Source organism: Micropterus dolomieu, linkage group LG01 (assembly GCF_021292245.1).
Source record: "Micropterus dolomieu isolate WLL.071019.BEF.003 ecotype Adirondacks linkage group LG01, ASM2129224v1, whole genome shotgun sequence".
Classification (NCBI taxonomy): domain Eukaryota; kingdom Metazoa; phylum Chordata; class Actinopteri; order Centrarchiformes; family Centrarchidae; genus Micropterus; species Micropterus dolomieu.
This window is the reverse complement of record NC_060150.1, coordinates 3059936-3080966: the sequence shown is the minus strand read 5'-3', so window position 1 is coordinate 3080966 and position 21031 is coordinate 3059936. Positions and strand designations below refer to the sequence as shown.

Sequence of the window (21031 nt, the reverse complement as noted above, 5' to 3'; positions counted from 1 at the left end):
ATATATATATATATATATATATATATATATATATATATATAGATATTTAATGGCAGCAGGCAAACTGATCTGCCACTTAACATCATAATGCGCAAAACCCAACACAACGGTAGATCTACGATATTGGCCTAACATCGGTTCACATACAGGATTATTGCTGGAGTAAGAGTTTTCCTGGCTGATTCCATCTGCTCACCTTGACCACTGTGGTATGAATGACATCGTCACCAACAGCTGTGTTCACAATTGCTTTACCTGGTCTCTTTCTGTGTGTTTCTCTGCAGATGTAAATAGTGAGCGTTGCATCTTCTTCACTCTCGTGGATAACTTCCACACACCTAAGACGTGTTTTAGCCTGTGTGGCGGTGACATGAGGTTAATAATAACAATGCATTACATTTATATAGCGCTTTATCATTGAAACTCAATGGCATCTTATTATTAGGACCATAGGGAAGACTGCCCCCTACTGGCCCACCAACACCTCTTCCAGCAGCAACTAGTTTTCCCAGGAGGTCTCCCATCGAGCTACGGTCATTCAGCAGTAGCAGGGTTAAGATTGGTATGGCTGCCGGTTACTGTCTGTGCACACACAAAACACGGCACCTTGCAGCCTGATTGTAACGTTCTGTGTGCCCGTCAGAAAATTGGATATTTGACACTGCTCGGCCCCGGTCGCTAGACGGAGCTGAGTAAGCAAAAAAAAAACGAGTTGCAGTCCAAAAAGCTGTTAAACAAGCTACCAAATAAGCTAGGTAATGTTATAATAACAGAGAGGGCTCATGGAAAAATAATCGGTTATCATAACTTTTTGTCATGATTAATCTATTAATGACTTTATTATGACAAGAATTAGTTCATCCAATGTTGAAAGTGCTTAAACCAGCTCTGCCGGCCTGCTTAACATTACTGGAGCTCCACAACCACTGAAGGATTTAACTGGTTTTCTCCCACCGGACTGCTGTGAGAGAGAAAGCAGGCGGTGGACCAAACCACTGTGTGGCAAGGGAGGGGGGACTCAAAATGTTTCTAAACTTACAACTGCACTTTTGTTGCCCTGTTTGCGTTTGTATTGTTACTGTTATTGTTACTATGTACACCATTATTCTAAGTATATATCATTATATTATTTGATGGTTTTTAAGGGGGGGGGGGGCCCTTCAGATAGGGGGGGACCTGACCTCCCCGTCCCCCCCGTGACTTCCGCCTATGCAACAGTGGCAGAGCAAGCACCCTCTGTTTTTCTATTTTATTAAAGCAGATGTTTTTCGCAACAAAAGACACAGACCTGTGAGTTGCGATCAAGTTTCTGCTAATATGACAGTTGTTAATTAGCAGCAAACCAAAGATTACAGATCGCTGGCGCTACAATCTTTGATTAGACTGACAGGACAGCTGATTCGGTGGTTGCCTAGCAACATAAAAAAAGCAGCGCACTGCTCTTTTCTAAATTTAACCAAAAAAGGCATTGCTATGCGCCTCTCGTTTTCTAACCTGCAAAGCTGTCTGCTCGGGGCCGTAGTTTATTGTTTTGCTAAATGCCTTGCTAGCTACAGGCTGTCTGGACGGCAATGTCAGCTGGTCGGTCCACCATCTTCATCCAGACTGAAATGTCTAAACAACTTCTTGGCATTTTGCCTAGACGTTTTATTCACGTTCCCCAGAGGATGAATCATAACCACTGTCAAAAGCTTTTGTGCATCACCTCCAGTACGCACAAACATCATTTCCTGTGATTTCCTTGAATCCTGCACAGGAAAGTCCGACTCCGCCTGTAAAGAAAAACTAATTTGCAGTGAGACACTTACAGAATGTAAATAGCCTACATTCGGTGGCTGTCCATAAATAGCATTGAAATATGGTTTGATAATCATCTTTACCATCATGTTAACACTCTAGTCTCTTATTAATTAACCACTGTCCTCCCGCTGTGTGTTATTATAGTTCTGCATGTCAGCATGTTCTTGATACGATGGCTGTTAATTAGTAACAGCTCAACGTGAACATGCAGGTTTATATAATGCTGTGGTGTTTACACCAAACATAAACCTCAGCTGGCGTCTGTGTGTGTGTGATTGGGTTTAAAGGCAGCGGTGCATGTGACTCCCTGGTGGATCGAATGCCCCTGTCTGTTCAGATCTGTGTTTCCTGTCTGTGTACTGCCCGAGGTGCTGTGTGAGCTGTGATGGGTGGATGCTCTGACCAGCGCTGGAATGGAGCTTCAGACAGAGAGTACATCCTTCTGATAAGACTTATCGCTGCTGGATCTGCACATGACGGTTGAAGCCGTGGCGACAAAGTCTCAACTGTGTGTGTCTGACAGAAAACATCTTGTTGCCCTGTTGTTCTCGCTGCCGCCTAAAACTAACAATCACAACGTTTTAGAGAAACAAATGAAGTTTGACTTCCACGAAGCACAGTCCTCAGCACTCCCATTAACCTTATCATTTAGTTATGTAGCTCATTAAAGGATCATATTGGGCAGTGCAGGAGTGAATTGATCCTGCTGTGCTAGGCAGTCATTGGTTTCCATTCACGTGTGCAGAAAACAACAGAACTGGTCGATTGTTTTAATGCTGACAAACAAAGCTATGTTTAAATTGCAAGTGTTGTCCTTCAGAAGCAAAGGAATACGTAGTGTGATGTTTTTTAGTTCTAACTTTGACATGAGAGAAATGAACATAAGACCTGTGTAGTTCGTCTGAGCTGTGAAAGCTGAATGAGCGAAGGAACCTATAACGTCACCGGATGAAACTCAAACTGCATCAGCTGCAACTAACAACTCGTTTCATTATCAGTCTCCTGATCAAGTAGGTTTAGTCATGCTTTTGTCTTTAAAGTGGTGAAATATCTTCAGATATCCTGTTTAGTTTGATCAACAGTTCAAAACCCAAAGAGTTTCGGTTTACAATGATTATAAATCAGAGAGAAGCAGCAGAATGCGCATATTTTGTTGATCAACTAACCAATCAGTAGCCAATCACGGAGGAAGAGAGGATGGGAAAAACAATCCAGCTTGGACATAAAATTTTCTTATTTGGAATAAAATGCCCACAAAAACCTCACGCACAATAGTTAATGTAATGTTTCTTTTGCACATTTTTAAAACATTGTCTGTTGTCAACATTTCTACATGAGATCTGGGACCTTTTCTATAAACTATGACTCAGCACTTTGTGGAAACCAATTACCCTTGTGACCTAATTGTTTTGTTTATACTTATTCATTACATTTGGCTCTTATTAAACATGTTTTGTACTGTTGTCAGTCTGACATTGATAGACTGAATGAACTGAATGTCAGCACCATGAACTTGTTCTCCCCCTTTTTAAGTGACTCCTTTTCTATTAAGCCTCATTTTCTGTTTGTGTGTCGAGACTTAATTAAAGTCTGTGTCGTTAAAGGGCAGATCCTCGTCTGTGGGGACAGTGCTCTTTAAATACGCCTTATCTCTTATTTTAAATAGCTTTTTCTGCTCTCTCTGGGTGAATTTCTATAGCTTTCCATCCCTCCATTAGAGCCCCGGACTTGCACACAAATAATATAATGAGATTTTTGCAGATGCGTTTCCAGGGACAGAACTTCATAGAAATATATGGTTGTTTTAGAGAAAACCAACCAGAGCCAAAGTTAAATATAAATAACTTCTACTATCTTATGCAGGTGTACTACTATTTGCCTTGTTTTTTTCTTAGCCAAAGATTTTCCTAGGTTTTTTTTCTGCGACTAACCGACCAATGAAAACTTGGTTGACTAACACTCTTCTCAACATTTGGTCGACTGTTAGAGGGCAGTCCTAGTCTTGACGTTAAATCCCTACTTTTGTAAATTAGTCTCTGTCTTGCTTACATCAAGTACAACCTGCTCTAACAATAGTAAACCAGCTGCCTGTGACTTGACAGCGTGGGGACCAGAGGGTGGGCTACTTTGCAGGGTACAAAGACCAGATAGAAGTTAGTTTGGACATGAAATGAACCACGTCCCCATTTCCTAAAAACATCTCATGGCAGGTCAACCTGTCCCGTCCTATCCAGCCTGTGATTGGTCAGTTCTCAGCCAGCTAGCCAAACCTAAACCTTTGCTTATCTTCTCCCTGTTGTCTTCTGTCTTTCCGCTTCAGGTGCTGAACCGTGACTAATTGGTCACGAACTGGTCACTGCACCAAATGAATGTTGTTATTTTAAAACATTTGGCTGCGTCAGCCTCTCTCGCAGCTTTATTATTATTAGCATTATTATTTGTTATTTATTTATTTATTTATTCATCACCTAGCTCCACTCCAGTATTTATCCAAACATCACCACCACTTAATTATGACTTCACACAAATGTTTAACAGGATACTACATAATGAAGTGATGACATTTTTTTTACCCAAAAGGTCAACTTCGCTGTGACGCACATTAATGTCCTGGGGGAAAAAAACGTATTAATTTTAAGAATTAATTGGGCAATTCCAGATATCACACACATGTTGACCACGGTGACCAGATGACCTGGGACAGTCCCAATTAGATCTTTTGGTGTTGCCCAGCGATGGGCACTGCTCTTCTCTCTAACAGGGACTGCAGGGTGTCGTGGACACTGTGTCGACAGCGTTGTTAAAGCCACAAAGTAATAAACAAGCTCTTTTTGTTTTTTAGTGTAGTTGAAGATAGTGGAAGTTACAGTTTCGAGGACAGGTGAAGTGTAGCTGCAGGCGGCCACAGAGGAGAGATCTGACATGCGCATCTGGTCACCCTATCTGGGACGACACAATGAGTAAACAATAACGAACACAGTACGGGCTTTCCTTCCCCTCATCCACTCTGCATTTCACCTCCTGCCTCATTGTGAATTTCGAGCGTCATCAGAATCCCGTGACTGCAAACTACATGTTTGAGCTAATCTTGATCCTGTGAGTGAGGAAGTTTCACCTACAGCTCACAGAAAAATGGCAGGAGAAACACAAACATCACATTTGGGCAACTGTTTTTTATAAGAATCCATCCTTACATGGTGATCAAGTGCATGTGCACCTGTTTAGCAAATACATCTATGATCAGTTTAACAATGTAGATTCACTGGAGTCATACATATAACTTCCATTTAGCCTTACCTTTTTGTTCAGATCCTTCCAAGTCTTATATATATTTTCAGACTTGGATGTAAACTGCAACTTGCCTGTTTGGTGGAGGCAGATAACCACGGGGCAGTGATTCTAGTTGTGATTTTATTTCAGTAACACTGATAAACAAAATTTAAATCTAAATTGATAAATGAGTTTAGTTAGATGTTATGAGGGGCAGCAGCAGCTCTTACATCATTCATGACCCTTATGCAAGATGTTTTGTCATGGGATTTTCTTACTAAACTAAACCAGTTTCTGCTGCTCATATTCACATAACAACCATTGCTGATGTAACTCAAAGGATTACTATTAATGCCATGAAGAAAAGACATTAATAAAAAGCTTATCTTTAGTAAAATGGTTTACTGGTACTGTCATTTGACCCCTGGCTGTAAAGACAGCAACAGTGAGGCTCAGCTAAAGAGTTTGAAGCTGGAGTTATTTGTGTAATCACCAAAAGTCAAAACTAAAATTAAAAGTTAAGAGAGAATCTTGCAAATTTATTTTAAAACTTGATATTTGCATGAATCTGGACGTCCAAATCAACAAACGGACGGAGGAGGTTTAAAGTTACACTAGCTGCTGTGAGCCTGAGGGACAGCTGCAGAGGAGAAAGCAAATGTAATCAAACCCTCACAGAAACTTAAGGAAAGACATTAATAAGGGGAGCAGAAGAACACAATGCTGTCCTCTATTCTTGACAACAAATGTCTTTTTCTTTCCTAACTTCATTTTAAAATTTCCAAGTTCAGCCTTGTGAACCACTTAAAATTCTGAGGCTCAGGAAGTATATTGTACATTTACATTTACTCATTGGGCAGATCTACAACTGACAATACATACTAGTAAGGGCAGCACTAAGTACTAGTAAGAGCTAATAGCACATATCGCATCAACGGAGTAAATACCTAGGGAAGGAAGTTAGAGTTAACAAAAAAGTGCTATCAATACAAGATAATTGTAAGGGGATAGAAGAAGAAGGGCAAAGGAAGTGTATGTTAGAGGTTAGGAGTTAGAGGTGTTATAAGAGAAAGTGTTCTCGGAAGAGATGAGTTTTCAGGAGCTTCTTGAAGTTAGAGAGGGACGTCCCTGCTCTGATGGCGTGTGGTAGCTCGTTCCATCATCATGGTGTCTCAGATGCGAACAGCCTGGACTGAGAAGGAATACATACTTGTATTATGGAGTTTAGGTAGATGGGTGCAGAACCAGTAGTCACTCTGTATGCAAGCATTAGTGACATGAATCTGATTCCGGAGGCCACGGGGAGCCAGTGGAGGTCACACAGTAATGGAGTTACACGAGTCCTTTTGGGCTGATCAAAAACCAGACGCGCTGCTGCGTTCTGAACCATTTGTAAGGGTTTCACCGCACAAGCTGGAAGACCTGCTAGGAGGGCATTGCAATAGTCGAGGCGAGACATTACCATGGCCTGTGTCAGCTGGGTGGCGGACTGAGTGAGGTAGGGCCTGATTTTTCTGATGTTGTATAGAGCAAAGCGGCACGACCGAGAGACAGCAGCAACATGGTCTGAAAAGGACAGCTGGTCATCAATCATGACACCAAAGTTTCTCACCACCTTGGTTGGAGTGATGGTTGAGGAGCCAGTTTGTGGTTTGATGTTATGGTGGATAGATTGCTTGGCTGGAGTGACCAAGAGTTCAGTCTTAGAGAGGTTTAGTTGAAGGTGGCGAGCCTTCATCCATGCAGATATGTATATATCGGGGTGGTAGTGATACATAGATAAGCTTTGGCCTTTGGTGTGGGAGACCTGGGTTCAGTTCCCACTGTGAGACATCCACCTCTGACATGTATAGCAATTGTAAGTCGCTTTGGATAAAAGCGTTTGCCAAATGAGTAAATGTCTGTGATCTGTACCGTACCGTATCGTCTGGTGGAAAGGATAGGTAGAGTTGCGTATCGTCTGCGTATCAGTGATATGAGAAGCCGTGTGAACGAATGATCGGCCCCAGTGAGGTGGTGTAAATTGAGAAGAAACAGGAGCCATGGAGCACCCCTGTGTTGAGGCAGTGGGAGGAAGACAATTGTCCTTGCCAGAACATTATACACACACAGAAAAGCAAGATATGAACAAGTTGTTCATAAATTTAATTTAATTTCAAGTTGTTCATAAATTTAATCTTTTTAAGATTAAATTTTTAAACTAATTTTAATCTCTAATTTTAAGTTGATCACATTTTGCATTTTACTGTGTGGCCAAGCTATAAGCAGGATGATACCCTACCATGTTTGTTTGTTGCATGATTGTAATGGATGATGCTAAGAACTGGATGCAAAACATACAGCTCGTCAGGTATTATCCCCTTCCTAAGAAGAACTTCTTAACCACTTGTAGGAAAAGCTTTTATGTCATCACAAATATACACAAAATTTACATTCACTTTCTGCCTCGGTATAATGCTTCTGTAGATTGTAACGTAAATATAAAAAACGTCTTCAAGTATCTTTAACTAAGTCCAGTTGCTCTTGATTTTAACCCTCCTTGGATAGTGATGTAAAGGCGTTGAGATCCCGCATGCTGACACGCACTAGAAACACATTTTTAGCCAACTAGCTCACAGTAGTTTTGTGCATCCTAGAAAGCCACCTGAGCCCCTGACCACGCAAACATTGAGCATATTTTATGTCATCTTATGATTTTTGGAAATTTGGAGGTCATCCTTTCACAGAAGGTTGTAAAATGTTCCAAATATTGGTGAAGTCGGGTTCGACTTCATCAATCAGCAGATAAGTAAGAGTAGTTGAAATCAAATTTCTAAAGCCATACACCCAAAGTCTGAGAGGACTCTGCTCATATTTGTCTCTGCTGCTACATTCAGTGCATTTTTAGGGCCTCACACCTCAGCTCAAGAGTGATCTTAGCAGCTGCTGCTGTCAATCGCTTCTCCTCAGCACTCAATATCTGTAAGTGCAAACAAGTGAAGTTACTTAAGAGGTATCACTGATGGTTCTACCAAGATCTGATTTCCTGTCTTTTCCTGGTTTCTATGTCAAGCGGAGGATTTGTACACAGAAGCATCAAACTCTATGTAGATACACGACTTAAACAAAGACAAGAAATATACGTGCTTACATCCTCTATAATTGAGGAATTTGGGGCATCTCAGGAGGAACTATAATGTTGCCATTGAGTCAGTGAGTTATATATTTGTTTACATTTTGGCAAATTGGCACTATTAAAAGGTTTAAAAGTATATAGACAACTCTCACTGGATGTGATACTGAAGAAAACTTAAAAACCTGATGATTCTCAGGCAAGTTCTGCAAATGGAAGAACTTTTCTGAGTTCTTCTGAGTGAATTTATGGACCTTTCATTTGTGACATCACAGGTACTGATACCCTCAGACAGTAGTAGTAGTCGAATCTAAAAATATATCATGTCTTTATATATCATGTGTGTTCAATAAGGTTTGGTAATGTTTAAAATGTTACGATAACCAGTACCCTCAAAGTGACCTTGCGTAAAATGCCATCTATAGTAGTTGATTGCTATCATCATCATTATTATTATTATTATTATTATTATTTCTTGTCGGTATGGACAAGCAAGGTGTTCTTTTTTCTTTCATTTTTTTAGCTCAAACAACTGTAATATAAAAATTTTGTATCAGAGGAAGGACGACAGGTTGGAAGGTTTTTTGGGATTGGAATGAGAGAGGGAGGGTGAAATAGTTTAGTGATCACTGTGAGTTGTGGAAAACGAATTTCAGTAAAATTCTTGATGTGTTTGTTGACAGTCAACCTCGGAGATTCATTTTGTTAACTGTTGATCAATAAATCTTGAGAACTGAATTGAAATATCTCTGCAAGTGCTTTTTCCTTTAGTGGTGAGACGCAAGCCTCCACCAAAAGAACATCAGTAAGAAAACGAGTAAAGAATTAAACAAGTCACCAAACTCAAGGGTGTCACTTTGTGTTGAGAAGTGGTGGGGCCCAGATTAGGGGTGTGAAGGGGCACTTGGCTTGTTCGCTGTTTCTCCTGTAGATCAACTTTTCTCATGTAATATCATCCCTGCTGAGGCAACACACATGTAGGCATAATTTAGTCTTCCCTCCTCTTTTGTCATGTTCAAAGGGGGAGAAAGGAAAACTTGGCCAAAAAGAAACTGTCAAGAAGTTGTTAAAAGGTTCACATTAGACTGAGTTCAGGAGTGAGAAGACTACCAACCAACCTAAAATTGTTTTTGAGCACCTGCTTGCACCTGTCCCTTTTACCTCACAGCTCTCCCTCTGCACCTCCCCTTCAACCCTCCCCTCATATGCATTTTGATTGCAGACACACATGATTTAATGACTTTAATTATCGTCAACAACCGGAAAATAATAAAGTAATCCACTGGAGGAGATGCCAATTTGTAGTCCTTTCCCCAGCGGGTCAATATAGTGGTTAGTTAATGATTAACTGTGATATTTGAAGGGAAGTTCATCTCGCAGATTAATCTGTATGAGCATCCTGTTGTGAGCGTGCTCGGTCTTCGATGTGTGAGCCAGCGTGTGCGCAGTGTGTCGGGCTGCAGCATCGCTTCACATTAAGCTTCGTGACGCGGTCGTATAGATTTACCTGTCAGCCCCTGGATCATCAGAAACCTGTCCATCGTGGGGCCTCGCTCCTCTCAGAACAGCAGGGGACACACGTGGGAATTGACCAGCAGCTGTACGGGTAGGGAGCCGGTCGTCCCAGCAACAGGTAAAGCACGTGTTGTGATTGACAGTAATCAGATAGTGAAGATCAGACGGGAGGGAAGCTGCTTTCATGCATCAGATGAACATTTGAGAAATGTGTCTCGGTGCGACTGTTGGCGCTCATTAGAGCTGCGGCTGCGTTGGCGATTGCATTTCTGTTCCTGCTGTTGATGCCTTTTATTGTTGTGCCGTTTTTTTTTCTTCTCATTTGTCAGCTGGGCTTTCATGATTCCCAGCTTCATCTTGTTCCTTCAGCCTGCTAATAGTGTTTTTCTTTCTGTCCAACACAAGTTATTTGCACATATTTCAAACACTGGGGAAAGGAGTAAAAAGAGCAGCAGAAGTGCAGTACAACTGGTTATTATTATCATATCATTTTATTTCTTATTCAGTGTTGATAAACACAGATACTGCAACATGTCCAAGGCAGTTTCCTGAAAAGGCAAAAAGGTTGTTGAATAAAAAAGCAAACTAAAGGCAAGATCCATTCGCTGCGCTAATAGCTCATCAGTTACATCAGATCTCTGTTAGAACGTAAAGTTGGTGGAAAGGCCCGTGTAATTTGCTACCTTTTATTTTTATTATATTATAAATAGAGACAGTTTTCAGTTGCACAGCAGCGGAACAATGCAAACAATTCAACATACACTATATGGCCAAAAGTCTTGGGTCGCCTGCATTTACATGCACTGGAAGGTTAATGACATCCTATTTTTAATCCGTAGGTTTTAATATGGAGTTGGCCCACCCTCTGCAGCTAGAATAGCTTCAACTCTTCTGGGAAGGCGGTCCACAAGGTTTAGGAGTGTGTTCGTGGGAATTTTTGACCATTCTTCTAGAAGCGCATTTGTGAGCTCAGGTACAGACCTGGCTCGCAGTCTCCACTCTAATTCATCCCAAAGGTGCTCTGTCGGGTTGGGGTCTGGCCATTCAAGTTCTCCACACCTAACCTGTTCATCCATGTCTTTATGGACCTTTGTCATGTTGGAACAGGAAGGGGCGATCCCCAAACTGTTTCCACAAAGTTGGGAGCATGAAATTGTTTGTAGAAGCAGTCTGCATGTCCAGGTGCTTGATTTTATACACCTGCAGCCAAGGAAGTGATTGGAACACCTGAATTCCATGATTCGGAAGGTTGTCCTTAAACAATATAGTGTATATGGAGAATAAAATTTACAGTAACATTCATTAAAGAATATTTAGGTGCAAATAGAAAAGTTATTTCAAGGAGATTTCCTTTTTAAAATATTTAGCCTTTGCAGAGGTACATTTTCTTCATTGTAAAGCAGATTTTATAAAGCGGTAATTATACTCTTGATCTCACCAAATCATGTTTATTTGGATTTAGATCGTTCCAAAGCGTTTCTGTCTTGTGTTTACTTTCAGCAGACTCAGAGACGAGCGTTTGAAATGATTCACTTAACAGTCCTGTTGATTTGGAAAGCGCTAGTAAGCTGACGCAGCTGTTATGCAAGAGTCCTCATTTACTCTACTGACTACTACTGACTCTTTGTTAGTCAGCACGAATCACAGAGCCACATTTATTGGAAATATGCTGGGTTGAAACGTACTGGAATTTCCCTTTTGAACTTTAATAAAAAATATTTTAAAACCCTGAATTTAGATTTCTTGAGCTTGAACTTAATTTGCAAAATTGTTAAATAGTATTTCAGAAACGACAAAGACCGGCCTGTTGATGCAGAGCTGCTTCTTGTCACCCTCATAGAGTCCTTACACCACATCTCACACTAGATTCATCATAATGAATCTAATCCAGTGTCCCCCTGTCAGAACCACAGCTGCATGACTGTAAGCGCGGGTCCTTTTAAATTCATAAACAATAATTAGATCATGTTATGACGCATGATGGTTCATTAAATCAAAATTCTTCACATTCAGAATGAAAATACCTCTTGACATTAATTAGACACATACAGGCTCAGTGTGTACTTGTGCAGAATCAACACAGTTATTTCATTTTTTATGTTATTTAGGTCAAGAGCGTTTAGTTTATCTTTAGTGCAAGAATTGCTTTCTTTAAATATGTGCCAGGTTATATAGCACACTCAGGTAGCAGCTGTAACTAACGCTGCAGTCTAACTTTGACCTAGATAAACTGATTACATGTATTTTGCTCCATTATAATGGGTTATAGTAGTGTTGTAGTACTCGAGACCGGTCTTAAGACCAGTTTTTGATGGTCTTGGTCTCGTCTCGGACTCGACCGCCTTTGTACTCGGTCTTGTCTCGGTCTCGGACATTGAGGACTCAGGATTTTATTTCAAGACCATAACTTTGGGAATATCAATAAATTGCTTTTGCATTGTCTGATTTGTTAACATTCTAACTTTGATTGGAAGTAAAACGTATTGCTTCAAATGCAACCAATAACCCTAATTAACGACTGTCACCCCTCCCTGCGATGCTTACGTTGATTTCAGCTCTTAGTGTTTGTATGTCAGTGTTTTAATGGGAATGTGGATCTTTCAGATCAATTTGTGAAGTGATCAATCTATGATCTCGTTCCACATTTTATTGCGTACCATGCAATGCAGGGAACTGGTCTTGGTCTCGACTGGTCTCACCCCCTAAAAGTCTTGGTTTTGTCTCGGTCTCGATAAACTCTGGTCTTGATCTTGACTTGGTCTCTGTTTGGGCGGTCTTGACTCCAACACTAGGTTATAGTGTTTGCAAATGGTCAGTTTAAAATTACCCTCTGTCTGTTTTAGGTTTAAAAGGTTAGTTATTATCGTTAGGTGATGCAGATGCTGTTGGAGTTACAGAGAATATTAACTTAAATATACATGTTTTAAAATATGGATTTAAAATATAGAGAGTTAAGTCCAGGTACATTATTTACTTGAAATCCTCAGTGAGAGATTGTGTTGGGTTACAGAAAGTTGTTGAGCAGAGGCTCAGCAGGAAGTAGCTTCATAACTTTGTTGATTTTAATCTGGCACCATCAGCTGGTCCTACACTTTCTGACAAATGCTAACAAATGGTGTCATGCTAAATGTAGCATGCCGAACTGTAAGTGTTATATATTAGCATGCTAATGTTAGCATTGAGCTGTCAAAGTTAACGGCCCATCCATTCATCTTCAAACACTTATCCCAAGTCAGGTTGCAGGGCAGCAGCTCCTGCAGGGGAACCCAAACCTCCCTTTCCAGAGTCACATTTTCAGCTTTAACTCGGGGATCCTGCGGCGTTCACAGACCAGTGTGGAGATATAATCTCTCCACCTAGTCCTTGGTCTTCACCAAGGCCACCTGCCTGGAACACCTCCTTAGGGAGGCACCCAAGGGGCATCATTACCAGATGTCTGAACCACCTCATCCGGCTCCTGGCAGTACACATGTTCCAGAGTGTAATGAACATTGCAGCCTCATGGGGATGCTAGCATGGCTACAAACTCCCTCCATCAAACTCTAAATGTAATGCACTATATGATGAAATAGGGAGTGATTTCAGACATGGCTTTTTTCAACAACTCCAGCATGGCCATGAGGCAGTGGCCTGGAATATGTCTATTTTTTTTTATTTCAGAAAAGCAGGATCACTAAGTTTTCAAGGTCCTTACCCTGCATTCACATGGGGTCGGAATAATTGGAAAAATTTGTTAATTACCTTGAAGGCCTCCTCAAGTTGGAACAACAACCCAAACGTTTGGTGCACAACCTCCCGAGTTGACGTCATATGACGCAGAAACATGACGGACGAAACATTGCATGTAAATTTTTTTGCTCACATTTAATTTGTAATATTATTAAACAACAGCCATATTGTACACATCTTTATGATTCCTTGACCTGATTGTTCTAGCTGCTGTTTATTTTTTATTGTTTAGCACCAAACACAAAAGCAAATTCCCTGTATGTGTAAACCTACTTGGCAATGAAGCTGCTGTGATTAGTCCGTTAGCTGCTGTCCCCGTGTAGAGTGACCTAGATTAGATTTGTTAGCATTAACCCTGACAAGTCAGGTAAAGCTATTGTTTTTAAAAGTGGCTTTAAGGAATGTGGCCTACTACATTTTATTTCACACATATTTTTCCTTCAGTCTGATGTGTGTGTTAAACTCAGCATTGACACCTCACTGATATTATTGCAGCTCAAGGACTTTGGCATGTGTTTGTGATTTAAAGAGCTGCTTATATGACTATGACCTGAAATTACTCACACACACAGTCACCTTCCTCATGAAAGCCCTCAGATGATGGAGGAGTTGTATCATGAACACGCTGGATTTACAGGCCAATAAAAATAAGCGATAAATGCAATCTTGGTAATCACAAATACCAGTGTAAATCCAGCAGGTATTATCTACATTACATCTCAGGTAATTAGCTTTAATGGCAGATTAAACTCAAATGTTTATTCAATCATTGGCTGCAATAAAGGTATAAATCCAGTTCTTTGACTATATCTTTTTAAATCTGAGCACAAACCAGCTGCTTGTATTTCTGAAGCCTGAATCAACAGCAGTGGACATAGCTGAGTTTATGTCGTCCCTCTGGGGTCTTTCATGCCGTACAGAGTGACCAAAAGTAAGCCCAGATGTTCAGAGAGGCTTTCTCTTGATCCGAGGAGTCACGAGCACGAGGCTCTTACAGTCCACAGCTGTCCCCTCTGGTTAGATCTTTTTTTTTGAGACAGAAAGTTGTCAATTAGCTGAAGGGGATCTGCTTTATTCACAAACAAATCATCCCTCATTTCCTAAATGAAACATGTCACTGTTTTCGATGAGCTTGCAGCTCGGGCACTTAAAAGTCTCTTTAAAGTCTAAATTATATTGAGTCTAATCAGGTCTGGTGTGGTCCCTCCTTTATTATTATATTTCGATCTGTGCTTTCGATCTCTGATAAGTTTCTTAATATCCGAGTGGATACAAGAGGACTCTTTATCAGCTGCTGCTGCCGGTGTTGCTGTTCTCTTTCTGTCTCGGCCTGCTCAGGCCCAACACATTTTGAAAATAGTCTTAATTATTCTTGGCTCTATTTTGGAGTAGATCTCTTTTTTTCCCCATGTGAGAGCTGTTTCAGTTCAGGTTGCCATTTCTGAGCCAAAGTCCAAATATGATTTAATAGGCTATATTTCTCTTATGGTTATGTTGAAATGAAATGAGTGTGAGGGACAGAATTTAAAAATGAACATAATTTGTTTAGTCTGTTGGCAGGTTTCTTTCTTATTTTCTTTTTGCAGTCGACACAAAATATGCCAGTGGAAGGGGAATTTAATTTATTTATTTTATGTACTCAATTTTCCGTCTTCTGATTGGATTTTCTTTTCAATTTATCTTTTATTGTGAAGAAGCCCCTTAAACAAAATCATTGATTCCCTATCTGATGATTGTTATGGGTGTAGCTGATAGGTTAGAGATACATGTTATGAATCAATGATGACACAGTGAAGAATGAATGAAGACTTTGCACTACTTCTCTGCCTTCTCTCTCTAAATGTGCGCACACGGGCATACCAAAATGAATTGTGTGTACACAGGGTTTTAGCTGAGTTTTATGCATCTGGTCCCTGGACTGGACTTTGAGAAACATGGAGTGATAATGAGGTGTTTTCATTTCTAACGAGCTGACACTGAGAAGAAGGACTTATTTTATTATTTCAATTCTTAAAAAGCATGCAAGGGTCGGGATTTAAGTTGACATAAAATCTGGACTTCAGTCTCAGAATAAATAGACTAAGTAATTGGCTTCTGCAGTTTGAAGAGGGAAGGACGGCAGAAGTTGAAGGATTAGAAATCTGAAGCTGAAGTTGGGTCCAACATTGGTTTTAGACTTTGATCTTTCATGTAGGACTCTTTGCACTTTTCACAGCGATCATCATGTCTGCTGTGCTGTATCTGGTTGAGCTGAGGGGATAAAACGCAACAAGGCAATGTTTTTAATCCCCCCCTCCTGCGAGATCAAGGCCGGGGTTATTCACTGTGATTGTTGTCTTAGCGCTGGAGGATCGGCCCGTTTGCATGTCAGTTCTCCTCACAAGACTTTTAAACCCCTAAGCTCCCATGTGACTTCATTATTGGATATTGCAGTTCACAGAATCTTGATGTTGTTCATCTAAAACAGAATGATATTTTTATTGATCTCTCATGACGTTTTTATGTCTAGTGTTCCTGACATTCGTTGACACTACCAAAGCTGGCTGATAGCAGCAGCAGCAGCAGCAGCAACAGCCGACAGTCTTCTAATCCTTTACTCGAGGAAAAGCAGCAGTAACAGGGTGCAGAAAAGCTACAACTAAAGTTTTAGAGCATCCAAAGTGAAAGTCCTGATGGTGATGTTGGGAAAGAAATATCTCTTTTTTGGGGGGGAGTTTCACCTTGATTTTTAGGACCATCAGAAAGTCCAAGAATTTTGAAAGTCCTCTTCAGTTCTAAGCTCTGGTTAAGATCCTGGGATAGTTACTGTTGTGGGAAAAGGCTATTCATAGGTGTTTTAGCCGACACATGACCGGTAGTTCCTGGCAGGTGAGCGGTCGCTGATACCGCCGCCAGAAAGCCCCTCCCTGCCCTGAAGACTTTTCAGGATGCAGGAAGTAAATTGAGATCCTGGTTCGCCTGATCAGAATGAAGTTAAAATCTCTGCGGTTCCTGAAAAGGGTTCCCGGGCTCTTCCTAGAAAGAGCCTTCCAGTGGAAAATATCTAACTGGAGATATTCTGGCTGATTAAATAGTTTCTTGGACTTAAGATTACATCTACTTTATGTTTCCATGCATTAGGTATTACTTATTTGTCATTGATTTGAAAAGTTCATATAGTGATTTACATTTTTCCCTCTGAGCGTCCGTTGATTGACAGGAACCTTAACAGCAGCAAATCTTTTCTTCTTAAGTAGGAAATCAATTCCTGATAGTGTGCTGCTCTTCAGAAAACCCAGAAGGTCAGGGAAATAGCCTAAAAACCACTTGAACCACTTGTATGATCCTTTCAGTGTGTAATAATAGTGTTTCCATAACAGTCTGACCTCTCATGCCGAACATGCTCAGTCGTGTGACGGAGCGGTTCACTGAATTAAGCTGATTAGAGTAATGAGCTTTCAGCTGGAGCTTAAAATCCCATAGATGCCTGGGTCCCCTGGTCACAGTGTACTGCTGTATAGTTGATGTACTGTAAGAGTAATTTAATAAATAGTCAAAATATCCTCACAATTACACACAAACATGGAGAGGAAAAGCAAAAATAAGTATCTCTTATTGATTCATCAGGCATGATCAGTCTGTTGGGGTTTTTGTTATGCGTGAAATACCATAATTAAATAGCCTACTGGTTATTAAATATCTGGAATATTTGTATTGCAACAAGTTAAACATGCAGAATCAAATATGTTTCTTTTCCACTTGGGAATGACACAACTTTAACTTTAATAGAATACTTAAGACTCTTATTCAACTCCGTTTATTTCCCAAGCCTTTTTGAGAAATCGTTGAAATTAGGACATACTTGAAATTCAAATGCAAAAGTTGAGATTGTAGTTTAATTTCCAATTTTAAAGTGGCAACGATTTTTAAAATCAAATGTCAGTTTCATTATCTTTATGGTGGTGAGGACAATAAAAACATCTCCCAGCAGGAGAATAAGTAAGATATGAAATGTGGCTGTGAGGCAGATGAGGGGGGAGGACATAATCTTTCAAAACTTAAAAACACATTGGAGCTGTTAAGCGTTTGTGTACCAAATACACTGGCTAAACACTGGCCGACAGCAGTGGTTAAATTTGATTGTTTTGACAATTCAGAAGTAGCTGGATATTGGTAGAGGCATGTCCCTGCTGTCTCTGCTAAATTCTACGCCCTTGTGCTTACACTGAAACGTATTCATCAGCAAAGCCTGGTCTGTATTTCATCTGACTGACTCAATCGGGAAAATCTTAAAACAAAAAAATCAATGCATTTTGTGCAGAGTTTTTTTTTTTCATGAAAATGAAAACCCGCAGTGTGTTTTCCTGTTTTTATCTGAAAGTGGATAATCTAATAAACATAAAATAAACAAAAAACAAAAATTAAATCATGTGGAGACAAATTGAAAATTACATTTCAATCTGATTTGATGATTTCATTTTAATAGTGGCAGCCATAGACTTCTGTACTTATGGACCGCTTATACATTGGGATATTACTACTTTTGCACATACATAGAGATAGACAATAAAGTTATCTATCTGTCTGTCTGTCGTGTTACAACCCTGAGAATCGCGTGGGAGAAAGTCCCACCAGTGAAGTTATATTTGTCTTTCTGCTATCTACTGTACTTGGAAGAAAATGAATGGTATAAATTTTAGGAATGCATGCTCTCTTTAGGGGCAATTTGTTGAGGCAGTGACGTCGTCTGTGCCCCATCAGAGGATTGATTTTCCTGAAGTTGTCTTATGACCGGAGGAAGCGATGCTTTGTTGCTGCTGCTCAGTGTTTGGACTCAAAGAGCCGCAGGGCAATCATCCTGCTGCCCTTTTTAAAAAAATACATAAATGTCCACTTGTGTTCGGGTCACATGTTATTGCTGCTGGACATTTTCACATGGAAACTAGACTTTCCCACAGTGAGGAAAGCACTGCTGTGGAAGGCTTTCTCGGTCCTGAGCTTTTGATTTTAAGTTGTTTGTTTTGTGTTGACAGGTTGACAGAAGGCGTCAGGATGCTGTGGCTGCTGCTGTGTCTGCTTACTCCGATGGGCATGAGCAAAATCGCCACCCACGGCATCGCTTCTAAAGAAAGACACATCCACGGTGAGTCAGAGGACATGATAGGTAATTTCAGTAATTTGTATTCTAGTGAAAGCAGAATAGGTCTTTATATTTCAATGCCAGGAAATAGAAAAATAGACATAATCCACCATAGATGGGTACAAAATGTAATGAATGAAGAAATCATTTCCTTCACAGTTCATTCGTCTTCTGCTTCTCTTGAACTAAGAAGTTAATTGAATGCTAATTAGCTTCTTAGTTGCTTGCATGTGACTTGTCTTTATCTTGGTGCTGAGCTGAATTTAGCTCCTAATCAAGACGTCATTGCAAGTGTTAAATAAGTTCTCATGATCCCTTAAATCAAAACACAAATCACGAACTCCAGTTGTTGCTACTGAACTGACACTGACCCTCCACCATGCTTGGCTGAACCTAGATGAGGTTCTCAGATGCATCTTTTTTGACTTTCACCATCCTTGTCCAAACAGATTATGTTGTATTTAATCTCACCAGATTGTCTCTCAATCGTTTTAGATGACAAAGACATTTGCAAGGCAGGCGGCATGTTTTATGGATTTAAAGGAGGGAAGGCAGGCAGCTGTGAAAGCGGCCGCAGTATGCACAAGAATAAGTGGACTAAATTCCTGCATTTTTGTAGTTGTAAGTGTATCCAAGACAAGTAGTTTAACTTCTGAAAGAACGCTTTAATTTCTCAGTAATCAATTCCTTTTGACGAGACTGAATGAGGCGAGTTGCTGGTGGTTTCATGTGCTGTGTGGAGAACAATGCTCAGATTTAATCTCCACTTAAAATCTAATCACCAAGATACAGTTGGTTGACATATTTGGTGCAGGTCCATTCATGTTGGGTCAGTACAAAATCTTTTGTGACCATTTAAAAATAAATTCAGAGCGTTGCAGCTGTGAGGCGGAGTGCTGTCTGACAGCCGGGCTCAGACGGCCGCCTGCTATGTTGCCCATTTTTATTTCCGCTCAGCTGGACGTGTGTCGGCAGCTCATCGATAGCTCAGCAGGGGGGACATCGATGAGCTCAGACAGAACTGCTTTTATGACCTTATGCTCTCTTTCTACGACCTGTTTAAACATGCTTTGTGTCTGTGTTTTGGGCTTTTAACCTCTTTTTTTAATGGAAGTTTGGACACGTGTGTTGATAAAATCAATATTAAATATTAATTTACCTGTTTTTGTGAGGCCTAAATTGACTTGTCTCTGTCCTCAAGACCGAGCAGGCTGTTCTTCTTCATCTGAGTCGAAACAGTAGCTTTGTCTTCGTCACATTTACTCATTTATCCAAAGCAACTTATTGCTTTATATGTCAGAGGTTGCATGCCTCGGGAGCAACTAGGGGTTAAATGTCTTGCTCAGGGACACCACATCAAAGTGTCTTAAAATATGTCTTAATTACAGCACCTTCACTACCCCCTTGATTACTAGCGAGAACACTGGAGTGATAATTTGCAGAATCCACATTGTGAATGACACAAGAAAGCATACAATGTGTTACGGGGGGCATCGTTCCTACATGAGAATCTGCCCTGAATGTGCTGTTTCTGTAGCAACGGCAACCCTGATTAATTATACAGCAGAGTAAATTGTACTTCATGTGTGTATTTTTAATAAGCTGATAAGATTTTGCTGAAAACTATGTCTTATGGATTTGACGCAGAGCCAGGAAGAGCGACACCAAACCACCGAACCCCATCATGAAAACCGGTCCTTTGATTGTACTGGCATACAAGCATGTCAGAATTTAATGTTAATGGTTTAAAAATGTAAATATGTTGAAGAGAGAGAGAAAAGTGTGGAAACCTAAACTATACATATTAAATGAATAAGACAGTGTTAGATAACTCATCATAGGAATAAGTTTTGCCCATTCAGACCAAAGCAACAGCCAATCACAGTGTCTTGGATTATATTTTATTCATGTGATTTATTTATTTCATGATGTCATATTTATAAATTTAATATTGAACTCTCCCTGCTCGTCGATCATGTGTGATTGGTTCAGATTAAGCGTGTAGTTTGACTTGGCACGTCTCTCTGCTGAGCCACAGCAGGGTGTTAAGGCACTGTGATGAACCCAACATTACATGTTGCTGCTGTAAATGTTAAAAAACCATCAGCTGAGCATAGAGATTTCTTCCCTGTAGCCACATTTCGCAGTCCCACTTGGGATGTTAAATCTGGATCATACTGAGATGTGTCTGGTTTTGTTCCAAATAAAAGGTTATTAATGCTTTGTTTTGACAATGGAGACCATTTTGACAAATGTCACAACGAATTAGCTCATTAGTTTGATACCGCCTGCCTGTGTGTGTGTGTGTGTGACTGCACAATGTCCAGATGTCTTTCTGTCCATCTGTCTGTATTTGCCATTAGCTTATCCTCCCAACTCCACACACTACAAAGCTGCAACTGTCTGATCCACTAAAGCACAAACGTAACCCGATGTCAACGAAAGGGAGCCTCAGGGAAAGAAAACAGTTTGCTGATAAACAGCAT

The 21031-nt window shown here is 40.4% G+C and overlaps 1 protein-coding gene across 1 annotated transcript in view; it reads left to right on the top strand.

Annotated features, from left to right (window-relative positions):
• LOC123977866 (prolactin receptor-like) overlaps positions 1–21031 on the top strand; it is a 41395-nt gene that overhangs the window by 7677 nt on the left and 12687 nt on the right. The window contains exon 2 of the mRNA XM_046060880.1: positions 18439–18548. Coding sequence (XP_045916836.1) covers positions 18458–18548 — 91 coding nt within the window. The 5' untranslated portion in view covers positions 18439–18457. The remainder of the gene's footprint in view (positions 1–18438; positions 18549–21031) is intronic.